At 41.5% G+C, this 13,619-nt stretch overlaps 1 protein-coding gene across 1 annotated transcript; it reads left to right on the top strand.

The window, feature by feature from the left end:
- The first annotated feature begins 2,605 nt into the window (after nt 1–2,605).
- Nucleotides 2,606–5,094, top strand: LOC123054949 (repetitive proline-rich cell wall protein 1). The gene is made up of 3 exons (XM_044478828.1): nt 2,606–2,765; nt 3,695–3,776; nt 3,930–5,094. The coding sequence occupies exons 1-3, from the start codon at nt 2,754–2,756 to the stop codon at nt 4,835–4,837; spliced, it is 1,002 nt and encodes a 333-aa protein (XP_044334763.1). The 5' UTR covers nt 2,606–2,753; the 3' UTR covers nt 4,838–5,094.
- The last annotated feature ends 8,525 nt before the right edge of the window (nt 5,095–13,619 follow it).

Below are 13,619 nucleotides of genomic sequence, written 5' to 3'. Positions count from 1 at the left end.
ACTACGTGGAAACTGACATCAACGAGTAGTTCGGAGGTCCCAGGCAGGAGGCCTTGCCTTTCAATCTAGTGTCGTTGTTTTGCTCAGCTTTCTGAAGGAAAGGAAATTAACATCGTCTGTATCCAGACTAAGCTTGTAATATAAAAATTTATGTTTATATTTGTGTCATGGAGTTGTGTTATTGTATTGATGTGAGTCATCGTTCGTGATCGTGCATGATGCGTGTATGGTTAGTGCACGATTATAAACATGGACGTCATAAGACGACATCCTAGAAGAATGACCACGGCTAACAGTTGTGCCCCATCTTTCGCCACATCTTCTATCATCGGTATTTCTACACATACCTTGGTTACCAGTTGCCTTTTGCAAAGCTAACTTACCGCAGTCATCATTAGTATGCACCTCTTGAGCCTTCCAGGAGCATTCCTGCTCATACTCAGTACTACAGTCATCAATATTATGGACCTATCAGATGATGCTTTAGAATGCCTTTCCTTGATATCTTTTTTTAACCTGTTAGTGCATCCTTGCTCATACTCAGTACTGCCTAGGTTCGAAGATTCACCAAGTTGATTTCCGTTATCACTAGTGAAATCCTTACTAGGGAGCAAATCTTTGCGGTGATCATCTGTATTCATAGGAGGAGAGACATCTTAACTAATCTAACAACACCAGGAGAAATTTCTTTTGTATCCCACTTGGACCCCCCCCCCCCCCCCTTCCTAGCAACACGAGCCATTTTAACCTTATTAGCTGATGAATAATGGATGTTAAATAGTCTCGGATAAGGATCTCCCTCCCAGCTTATCCAACAATGTTCTGATTCTCTTAGAAGAATTTGTATATGGTCAACCAAAAAACATTACTTCAACAATATAATCTTGAGAGACACAAAGAGGTGGTTGTTGTGACCGAAAGAAAGACAAGTTGAACTACGATGTTCATAAAGCACAAATCATACTATGTGCAAAAGAGTTTTATATTCTGAATGAGTCAAAAAATGACAAGCACACAAAGTGGTATGACAAAGTAGGATCGAAGGCACAGAAAAAAAAAAGCATGTTCTAGAGGGGCATATACTTTTTCTCATAGGGGAAAGAGCTCCTTCTATGCAGCTAGGACATGAGATGTTTTGAGAACGTACTAGAACAATCTCACATGTTGGACATGTCATGTAACATGTACATTCCAAAATTTCACACTTGATACAGGGGATCTTTACAGATACACTGAAAGAGAATTGTAATTTTCATTTGTCCGTGAACTCTATAGGTGAACTAAAGTGACATACATGTGTAGGTAGCAAAAAATGCCATGCTTTTCATTTTGTCGTCGGTCTACCTCGTCTCATGTGGTCTTAGTGCCATGGGGTGCGGTGGAGCCCACCCCTGCTGGCGAGAGGGCTCCGTTTTTTTATGTTTTGTTAGAATTTGTGTCCTGCTCAGAGATGCCAGGTGCTGGCGGCTCTCTGTAGATGGAATGAGGTCCTCCTCGCCTAGCCCCTATTTCGATGGTGTTTCTAGCATCATATCGTTGGAGGGCGTGTGGAGGTTTGTCTCCGGCGGATCCCATGAGATTCGGTCGGCTTTGTCTTCGGTGGATCCACGTGAATGTCTGTCTACGTGTGTCTACAGGTTGGATCCTTCTAATCTACACTTCTCTTTATCGGCGGTGGTTGTTGTTCTAGTGCTTTGGTCATATGGAGTCTTAGCACGGCGGATTTCCGACTGTCTACTACAAGAAGGTTTGTCCGGCTCCGATGAGGGAGGGCAATGACGGCGGCGCGCTTTCGGCTTGCTCCAGTACTTATAGTCATCGCTAGGATAGTATACGGATTTGGATATATTTTTTATTTCTGCTATTCTTTGTGCTACCTGGACAGTTAAGGAATAGATTGGAAGTTTTTCTAGAAAAAAAGGCACTGCCTTTTTAAGTGTAGCTTAGCGATTTATTTAGGAGATACTTCCTCAAGTTGAGTCATCTATTTTGGAACGGAGGGAGTATGTGGGAGGTGTTACTTTTTTTATGAAGTTTCTGGCATGGGCGAGAATTGTGAATTTTCACGCCATCTCCTGATACTTCACAGCGATCATACATGTTCCGTTTTCTCGCTATTCAAAGAATATAACTCAATTTGATTCGCGGACATGTACGTGTAGTTCCCAGCGCGACTTCTCTGCTCGAGGATTCCTTTGTTATCTTCCGTAAGCAACAAGCTCTTGTTTCTTTTCCAAGTTGTGCCAAGCCCACATCAATGGCATCAGGACTAAAAGCTTCTTTAATGGCAAGAACTAGATTCCATGGCCTCACTTCGTACTTAATTAGGTAGCAACATTCGCCAGCATCGGTCTTCTACCTTTTCCCGAAAGAGAAGTAGCTAGAAGGATGTAACTGTGTTGATGACTTGGTGTAGCCAGCTGCATTTTTCATCTCTGAGTTTTCAAAAGATTCGGCTTGATAAATCATCCGAAGCTTCCGCCTTCAACCAGACGACCAGGTGTCACGGTGTCATATCAACCACACGAGAAGCTCTCTCTCTCTCTCTCTCTCTCTCTCTCTCTCTCTCTCTCCTCTCTCTGCAGTTGCATACATATATCTCTCCCGCCCCCTCTCACTTCCCCTGCGCCTCTCCTCTCTCTCTCTCTCTCTCTGCAGTTGCATACATATCTCTCTCCCGCCCCTCTCTTCCCCTGCACCTCTCCCTCTCTCTTCCCCTGCGCCTCTCTAGGTCACTGACTCACAACAACAGCATGACAGATCAGGTGATCTCTCTCTCCCTCTCTCTCTCTCTCTCTCTCTCTCTCTCTCTCTCTCTCTCTCTTATTTGCATCCGATCCGTTCTAGGGTTTATCTCTTTGTGAGTGATTCGTTCAATGGAGAAAAACGAAGTTTCTTTTTCTATGGAGAAAAACAAAGTAGGAGCTACAGGTTTCTATCTATGCCTGCAAAAGTACATACTTCTCGTAATTCAAAACCCATGTGTCCACATGTGCATGTTGCTTCCCATTTTGTGACTTAGTCATTCACTTGGTAACAAAAACCAAAGAGAATTTCATAAGATTTTTGCATGATTTCTGTTGGTCAGAAATTTGTTTTTAGGGTGATTTGGGTAAAAGAAACCAGACCATCAATTTCTATGGATTGCTTTCTTACACCACAATTTCACAGGATTTCTAAGAAGAGGATAAACCACACCTAGTGAAAAATAGTAGTTAGACCTCATGGAAATTTGTATTTGTGCCTCCCAGGCATCTTCTGTCACTTCATATTCCTATGGAATTACTAGCATCAAATGAGTCAAAGTAATTCCCATATTTTGGTTTCCCATGGACCAAAGTTGGTCATGACATCTCAACCATACATTTTTACTATTCATATGTTTTTAGAAACCTGAGTTCCAAAGATGCCCTTATTATTGATCATGTAGTGAAGGAATTGCAGTTTTTGTGTCCCAAAGAACTATTATGAGCATTCATTCATAAGATAACCAAGAACAAAAGCTCAGCATCTCTGAAATTGGAAAGTATGCACTGATTTTGAGGCTTCATTAGTACTCCGTCCGTTTGTTTTTATAAGACGTTTCAGACAGCTTGTTTTGTACTGTTTTGAACGGTGTCTTAACGTCTAAAACGTCTTATAAAAACGAACAGAGGTAGTAACTATTTACTTTACTGTGCTTCTGTCAACACAGATCTCCACTATAATCTTAAGGGTCGACCTTGATTGCCACCAGTGCTACAAAAAGATCCGCAAGATTCTTTGCAGCCTTCAAGGTGCGTAGAACATATGAATGTACTGCATTTACTACTATATGTTCATTCATGCATCTCAGTCACAAAGAAACTCTTCACATGAGCTTGCTAAACCAATCACGAACACAAATTTCTTACTTGCTAGTATAACTTCCAAGAAAATGACTTGTACAGATCAAGAGAGGATTAGGACGATCTCCTTCGACACCAACAATAACGCAGTCATCATCGACGGGCCGTTTGATCCACACAAGCTATCATGCAGGATCAGATGCAAAGGAGGCAAGGTGATCAAGGGCGTCCAAATCATGGGCGACGGCAAGCCGGAAGAGATGGCCGGGCCACCGCCGAGCAACAGTCGCAAAAAGAAATCAAAATCAAAGGGGAAGGGGAAGGGGTCACCGCCGCCGCCCGCTGAGCAGCCACAAGAATATCATCCTCAGCCGCCCAGCGAGCAGCCACAGACATACTACCCTCAGCCGCCCACTGAGCAACCACCGGCATACCACCATCAGCCACCCACTGAGCAGCCACCGGAATACCACCCTCAGCAGCCCACCGAGCAGCAACCTGCGTACCACCCTCAGCCGCCCGCTGAGCAGCCACCGGAATACCACCACCCTCAGCAGCCCCCTCCGGACAGAGAGATGTCAGCGACCATGCAGGCGGTCAGGGAGGAGGAGAGGCCGCAAGAGAGACCGGCCGAGCTTGAGAAGCCAAAGGAGATGCAGGTCCATTTCGTGCCAGAAGCAGGGCCGGAGTGCCACAAGAACCCTAGGGAGAGGAGGCACCCGATGGGAGAGATGCCTTCGTGGAACGGGCCGCCGATGGTGGAGATCCCCTCGCTGCCGGCGCGACCTGTGGGCCCGTGCCGCTGCACGTGCTGCGCGTCATGCTACCAGGGGTACTACGGAAGTTGCAGGTGCTCAGACTGCGGCAGGACGTACGGCTACACCGCCGCCGTGGCGCTGCCGCCGCCAGCAGGTTGCTACGGTGGCGCACGCACGCCGTACTGCGGCGGATACAGCGGCTACCGGGTTATCTGCGAGGAGGATCAAGCGGGTGCTTGCACCATAATGTGATCTGTTCACTGTTTCGTGTGCCACAACCATTGTGCTGCTTAGGCAAAGTTGCATGTGTTTTGCGTGTCTTGATTACTGTACCAATGATTCGTGTATGCAGCTGCTATGCAAGAATCATTTTTGTAGGGGGGGGGAGGGGCTTTGCATGAATCATCGCCAACTATTGATGCTCTCCCATTCACATCAGATCATGGCTGAAAAGACGAGAGAATCGATGCCTTCCCTTTTTATTAAATAAACTCGTTATTCTTGTTCAATAATGTCTACTTTTCTACATGGTGCCGTCAAACAACCTAGCACTTTGGCAGATTCTTGTTCGATAGTGTCTCCTTTTCAACATAGTGGTGTGAAACAATTGTTAGCACTTTGGCAAATAAATGGTGTGTGAGAAATTTGTACGATTAAATGCAATACAGCAATACGACACTGAGATTTGTTAATAAGGTTCAACATAAATGCCTACATCCTCAACTCTTGACTGTAAACGCTCCTCAACATGTATTAAATTAACATAATACAGACCGGTCTGGTTACCCCGTGCTGGGTGCGACAACGGACCGATCTGGTTACCCGCGTGTCGTGTGCCGAGACCAACCGCTCTTACAAACCCATATCTAGCACATCAACTTTGTCTAGTCTGTTTCGGGTACCAGTGTCAACTCCACAATCTTCATCACCGTTGGTGAAAATTCACACGCTACAGCACTCCTACTGTCCTGCCGCAATGCCAAAATACACTTAGTACAAACCATGTGCACCAAGTAAAATCCAACCCAAAAACCTTCCTCTTTGTGTGGTGCTACCTACTCCTGGCTTGGCTGAACCCTTCGATGCTATTTTTGCCGACGTTGCGTTCTCTGATGGAGAATCAATTTCCTCGGCCTCCCAAAACGTCTTATATTTTGGTATGGAAGTAGTAATTTGTTGCTTTAGTTTGTTGTTACCGCTAGAATGCACCACCATGACAGGTATGGTCCCGTTATCCAATGGACGTCTCCACCTCGATTTTCTTAGCAAACTTTAAGTGACTCATTCTGTCACTAAGTAGGATTTTTGGTTTTTTAAGGGTCCTCTGTAGTAGACCGATCGGTCGACCGGAACCCTGTCTAGGCCTTCCTACTGCATGAGCTAAATCTCCACCGTTAGTGCCACTAGGCGTGCTCCGCGGGTGCGCCTATCTCTCACCCATAGTGAGAAGGATGGAGTGCTTGCTTGCAATGCACACCGTGTGGGATTGTCCCAACATTGCCGCAGCTCGCCCAGAGCGCTCACCGGTAGACACATGCACGTGTGCAACTGCATATTTCCATATATTTATTTCACTTTTCTCAAATCCTTTTAGTAAAATGCAAGGACGTATTTTAGAGGTATATGAAAACTTATTTTCTTTAAAGATTTTATTTTTCCTTTTTTCATTTTCATGGATAATTTTTCAAATTATGAAATTGCTCTGCACGCTTAAAAAATTGTCAGTGCATTTCAATAAAAATTTCATGACATTTGAAAAAATGTTCTTGCATTTATAAATCGGTTCAGGATATTATCCAAGTGTTCACAAGTGTTAAAAAAAATTCATGATATCTGTTAAAAAATTGTTCATGAAATGTAAAATTTTGTTCACGTAATTTTTTGTAAAAGATATCTATAACATGTTAAAATGTTGGTATCGTTATAAATCATGATCTTCACACTTCAAAATGTTCATAAAATCATTCTCAGAATTTTTAAAATATGTCCATTTGACAAATCAAAAATGTTCGTAACACTTAAAAATGTTGAACCTGTAAAAATGTTTATGAAAATGTAAAAACAAATATCACCCAATTATTACAAAAATTTCATGGTATATAAAAAATATCCACTCCTTTTTAGAAATAAAATGGAATTTTAAATTAGAAGTGAACATGAATAGAAAATAGAAATCATGCTAACTAGAAGAAATAAAAAAGGTGAATAAAACAAAGAAGAACAATAAAAACAAAAGGTAAAAAAACAAGAAAATAATGAAACATGATAAAACTGGTAAAATCACATGAAAACGAATAGAAAAGAAAACCAGACGACAACATTCCCAAATCACGGTGGAAAGTCCCCAGAACTTGTTTGCGCTCTATAGTGAAAGTTCCGTAACCCGTTGTGGGGCGGGCCCAGTCATGCTAGCCCTATAGGCGAGCACTCCATTGCCAGAGCCATGTCTCGCTTACTGCGTGACGTACGTCCTCTCGCCTCTGGTGCAACCACTAGTAGACCAACGCAATAAAGTGTGTTCCTTCTGTTTTCGGAAACTTCCCAGGAGCGGTTTTGGCAACCTTCCATCTGTTATAGGCAGGCTCAAGCTAACTTTTGTTCTTATTGTTTTAATTGGGTTTCATTTGATTTTTTGAATTTGGTTTTTTCCTTTATTTTCCTTTTTTCATTTTCATTTTTACCTTTTCCCCAATTTTCAAATAGATATTTAATACACGTTGAACATTTTTCATATACAGGCTGAATATTTTTTAGATACACTCTCAACATTTTCCAAATACCTGCTTAATATATTTCAAATGAACAATGAATACTTTTACTCAGTTAACATTTCCTCAACAAACTTTGAATATTTTTCATAAATTTCATAAGCATTATTTCAAAATGGGTAACCATTTCTTATATTTTTGAACATTTTTTTAATCTCGTGAAGTTTTCTGAATGGTACCAAACACTTTTCCAAATTTACACGAACAATTTTTTACATTGTATCAATATTTTTAAAATATCATGGGCATATTTTTAAACACGTGAAAAATTGTTTGAATGGTACCAACATTTTTCTTAAACCACATGAACATTGTTTAGATTTCAATAACATTTTTAAAAATCATGAAAATTCTTAACCATGCAAGCATTTTTTGAATGGAATGAACTCCTTTTTACTTTTGTGTGAATAAAGTTTTTCATATCCTGAACATTTTTTTAAGTGCAAGGAAATTCTTTTTTTACTTTAAATAAATTTATTTTTTAAAAATTTATAGCAGTTCAAAATATAAACACAAGTACAAAAAGAAAATGGAAGAAATAAATGAAGGAACGGAAAAAAGAAGGAAATAACTATTGAACTGGCACACCAGAGGATTCCCTTAAGGAGAGACAAGTGTGCATCTGGCTAAAAGCGAGACACGCTCCACGCTCCATCTTTCCTGCCAAGGGCGAGATATAGGATTCATGCCGCTTCATGCACTTCTCTTTTCCGGTTTTCCATTTTTCCATTTTCATTTTTTCAAATAAATGTCGACTTTTTTGAACACACATAAAAAAAATCATATACAGGTTGGACATTTTCAAGATATATGTTTCAGTTTTCCCAGATATATGTTTAACTTTTTGTGAATACATGTGGAACATTTGTCAAATGGACATTGGACATTTTCTAAATACATGGTGGATATTCTTTAAACACACAATAAACATATTTCATTGTTTTCATGAACATTTTCTTTGAAATATGCCATTATTTTTCAAGTGTTAAGGACAATGTTTTAAACACATGGTGAACATTTTTTCACACATATTTAACATTTTTAATAAATATCATGAACATTTTGGAAATGTGTGCATATTTTGAGGTGTTATTATAATTCTTTTAGATGTCACAAATATGTTTGAATCATACGAAACATTTTTCTAGAATAACACGTACAAATGTTTCCTTAGTATGACATTTTTAACTTGTTTTAAATGTGATGAATGTTTTTATAAAAAAAATAGGCGTAAAATTTTAATTAGATAATTTTTTAATGAGCAATGAACTTCTTAAAATTTAAGTTTTTTAGGGAAAACTATACTCCTTTATTGGATAACGATGTCCCAGGGTATAGTTACAAAAACATGAGGTTGTAACAACCAAACATGTCTACCAGGTGCTAGATTTAAGGAATACTTAGTTAGACTATCTGCATCTACACTCGAGTTTCTACTTTCATAAATGAAATTACAAGAGTTCAAACCATCCACCCTGGCTCTTATTTCTTTGATAATAGTTGCATGTTGTCTACCTGTGCCTTGAGCAATATCTCCTACAACCACCTGGCGGTCCGAAGAAACCATGATGTTAGGTTTTAACATGGTGGCTCCTCTAGGAAGATTTCAAAGCCTTAGTAGAGAAAAATTGGAATGCCCATGTCTCTAGCAAAACCCCCATCGAGGTTTGGCAGAAGAAAATTAGGAAGTTGAGGAAGACCACTAAGGGCCGGAGTGCCAACATTGAGGTTGACCCGAGGAAACTCAAAAAAGTTCTCATGGATGAATATAATATACCCGATATTAAATCAGAGAGTATTGAGCTCTCTTAACAAGAAAAGGTTAGGTTGAGAGAAATCCATTTAGAGCTGCAAAATCACTAGCTAAGGGAGGAAGTGAAAACTGAATAAAGGTCTAGGGATAGAGATATTAAGGAAGGGGACATATACTGCATATTTTCATGCAGTAGCTAACCAGAGGAGAAAAACCTTTATACACACCCTAGATAGCCTGATGGACCAGTCACAAAAACTATAACCCTTCTTAAAGTAGCTGGAGATTTCTACAAAAAAACCTCTTTAAAGTTGAAAGTAGAAATTTGTGTACTCTTAATGTTGATTTCTTCTTCGAGGAGGAAAAAGTGTCTGATGCTGAAAATGAATTCCTACAGGCTGCGTTTTTTGAAGAGGAAATTAGGAAGGCAGTTTTTGATTCCTATGCTAATGGTGCTCCAAGACCAGATGGGATTTCGTTTCTATTTTACCAGCACTTCTAGGACCTGGTTAAAACTGTTTTGATTAGAATGTTTGAAGACTTCCATAGAGGAGAATTAGACATTTATAGACTCAACTTTGCTTTACTAACCCTAATCCCTAAGGAGGCTGATGCCACCTCTATGAAGAAATTTAGGCCAATTAGTCTGTTAAACTCTAGTTTTAAGATCTTTACCAAAGTACTTGACAACAGGATCAACGTCATACTTCAAAGGCTGATTACGAGTACCCAATATGCTTTCCTGAAAGGCATGTTTATACTTGAGAGTATAGTAACTGCACATGAGGTATTGTAGTCTGCCCATTCTTGCAATGAGCAAGGGCTATCCTAAAATTGGACTATGAAAAAGCATTTGACTTTGTCCATTTAGATTGCCTTACCTAATTGTTACCAAAAATAGGTTATGGATATAAGTTGCCATCTTGGATCCAATCAATAGTTAGAGGAGGCTCTATTGGTGTGAAAATCAATGGATGCCAGAGTGGTTTCTTCATTACCAACAAAGGGCTTAGGCAGGGGGACCCCCTGTCTCCCCTTCTCCTTAATTTAGTAGTGGATGTACTTGCTTGGAGGTTAGCTAAGGCTGCCTCTAGAGATCTAATCAGTGGCCTTTGCCCCAATCTTGCCCTGGAGGGCTTATGTGTCTTTAATACGCTGATGACACTATTTTATTCTTGTAGAAAGACCTAGATAAAGCTTTAAATCTAAAAATGGCCCTTTCCTATTTTGAAGAAGTGTATGGAATGAGGATCAACTATAGCAAGAGTGATTTGATCCTCATAAACATGACTAATGAGGAACACTTAGAATTCATGGAAATACTAGGTTGCAAGGGGGGAATTTCCCAATAAAATACCTGGGCATTCCCTTGCACTATGATAAGCTTAGGAGGGAGGATATTCAGCCTCTCATTGATAAGATTATTAAAAGGATAACAGGGTGGAGGGGAAAATTGCTTTCTATAAAGGGAGATTGATTCTCATCTAAGCTTGCCTGGCAAGCATTCCAATCTACCTCCTATCACTTTTTAAATTCCCAAAATGGGCCATTGAGATGATCAATACTCAAATGGCTCATTGTTTGTGGAAAGACTTTGAGGGGCATAGAAAACTTCACCTAGCAAATTGGAGGTTGGTGTGCATGAAGAAAATTTTTGGGGGCCTTGGGATTGCCAACCTCTAGGAACTAAACCTATGTTTGCTAGGGACTTGGGTGCAGAGATACACCCAAGGGGGAGGCAAAATATGGAAGAGTATAGTAGATTTTAAGTATAATACCCATAGGCCTAACATTTTTAAGAGCTCTACTCTCAATGCCACTAGATTCTTGAAGGGAGTGATGAGTGTAGTTTAGGCCATTAAATTTGGCCATAGATGGCTGGTGGGAAATGGTAAACAAGTTAGGTTCTAGGAAGAAAGTTGGTTCAGTACATCACCCTCCCGACTATATATGCAGTTTTGGTCTTTGTATTCTATATGCAATGAGACATCCAAAACGATAAGTGAGGTGTGGGATGGTGAACAGGTCAAACTCACTTTCAGAAGAGTGTTTAATGACAAAATTATGAAATCATGGTATAGTTGGTAGAGATTGTTAAGTCAATTACTCTTGTTGATAATATTGATTCTCGGATTTGGCAACTTGTGTTGGGGAACGTAGTATTTCAAAAAATTTGCCTATGATCATGCAAGATCTATCTAGGAGAAGCATAGCAACGAGCGGGGAGAGTGTGTCTACGTACCCTCGTAGAGCGAAAGCGGAAGCGTTTAGTAACGCGGTTGATGTAGTCGAACGTCTTCGCGATCCAACCGATCCAAGTATCGAAAGCATGGCACCTCCACGATCTGTACACGTTCAGCTCGGTGACGTCCCCCGAACTCTTGATCCAGTTGAGGCCGAGAGAGAGTTTCGTCAGCACGACGGCGTGGTGATGGTGATGATGAAGTTACCGGCGCAGGGCTTCGCCTAAGCACTACGACGATATGACCGAGGTGTTGAACTCTGGAGGGGGCACCACACACGGCTAAGAGATTGTCTGTTGTGTCTTTGTGTTGGGGAACATAGTAATTTCAAAAAAAAAAATCCTACGCACACACAAGATCATGGTGATGCATAGAAACGAGAGGGGAGAGTGTCGTCTATGTACCCTCGTAGACCGTAAGCGGAAGCGTTATGACAACGCGGTTGATGTAGTCGTACGTCTTCACGATCGACCGATCCTAGTACCGAACGTACGGCACCTCCGCGATCTGCACACGTTCAGCTCGGTGACGTCCCACGAACTCACGATCCAGTAGAGCTTCGAGGGAGAGTTCCGTCAGCACGACGGCCTAATGACGGTGATGATGAAGCTACCGACGCAGGGCTTCGCCTAAGCACCGCTACAATATGACCGAGGTGGATTATGGTGGAGGGGGGGCACCGCACACGGCTAAGAGATCAATGATCAACTTGTGTGTCTATGGGGTGCCCCCTCCCCCGTATATAAAGGAGTGGAGGAGGGGGAGGGCCGACCCTCTACTATGGCGCGCCCTGGGGAGTCCTACTCCCACCGGGAGTAGGATTCCCCCCTTCCAAGTAGTAGGAGAAGGAAGGGGAAGAGAGAAGAGAAGGAAGGAGGGGGCGCCGCCCCTCCCCCTAGTCCAATTCGGACTAGGCCTTGGGGGGCGCGTGACCTGCCCTAGGCAGCCCCTCTCTCTCCCCTAGAGCCCAATAAGGCCCATATACTCCCCGGCGAATTCCCGTAACTCTCTAGTACTCCGATAAATACCCGAACCACTCAGAACCTTTCCGATGTCCGAATATAGCCTTCCAATGTATCGATCTTTACGTCTCAAACATTTCGAGACTCCTCGTCATGTCCCTGATCTCATCCGGTACTCCGAACAACCTTCGGTACATCAAAACACATAAACTCATAATACCGATCATCACCGGACGTTAAGCGTGCGGACCCTACGGGTTCGAGAACTATGTAAACATGACCGAGACTCATCTCCGGTCAATAACCAACAGCGGAACCTGGATGCTCATATTGGCTCCTACATATTCTACGAATATCTTTATTGGTCAAACCGCATAACAACATATGTTGTTCCCTTTGTCATCGGTATGTTACTTGCCCGAGATTCGATCATCTGTATCTCAATACCTAGTTCAATCTCGTTACCGGCAAGTCTCTTTACTCGTTCCGTAATGCATCATCCCGCAACTAACTCATTAGTTACATTGCTTGCAAGGCTTATAGTGATGTGCATTATCGAGAGGGCCCAGAGATACCTCTCTGATACTCGGAGTGACAAATCCTAATCTCGATCTATGCCAACCCAACAAACACCTTCGGAGACACCTGTAGAGCATCTTTATAATCACCCGGTTACGTTGTGACATTTGATAGCACACAAGGTGTTCCTCCGGTATTCGGGAGTTGCATAATCTCATAGTCATAGGAACATGTATAAGTCATGAAGAAAGCAATAGCAACATACTAAACGGTCAAGTGCTAAGCTAACAGAATGGGTCAAGTCAATCACATCATTCTCTAATGATGTTATCCTGTTAATCAAATGACAACTCATGTCTATGGCTAGGAAACTTAACCATCTTTGATTCAACGAGCTAGTCAAGTAGAGGCATACTAGTGACACTCTGTTTGTCTATGTATTCACACATGTACTAAGTTTCCGGTTAATACAATTCTAGCACGAATAATAAAAATTTATCATGATATAAGGAAATATAAATAACAACTTTATTATTGCCTCTAGGGCATATTTCCTTCAGTCTCCCACTTGCACTAGAGTCAATAATCTAGTTCACATCGCCATGTGATTTAACACCAATAGTTCATATCACCATGTGATTAATATCCATATTTCACATCACTATGTGGCCAACACTCAAAGGGTTTACTAGAGTCAGTAATCTAGTACACATCGCCATGTGATTAACACCCAAAGAGTACTAAGGTGTGATCATGTTTTGCTTGTGAGAGAAGTTTAGTCAACGGGTC

The sequence above is a fragment of the Triticum aestivum genome, chromosome 2D (assembly GCF_018294505.1).
Source record: "Triticum aestivum cultivar Chinese Spring chromosome 2D, IWGSC CS RefSeq v2.1, whole genome shotgun sequence".
Lineage (NCBI taxonomy): Eukaryota > Viridiplantae > Streptophyta > Magnoliopsida > Poales > Poaceae > Triticum > Triticum aestivum.
This window is presented reverse-complemented; position numbering and strand designations above follow the sequence as displayed.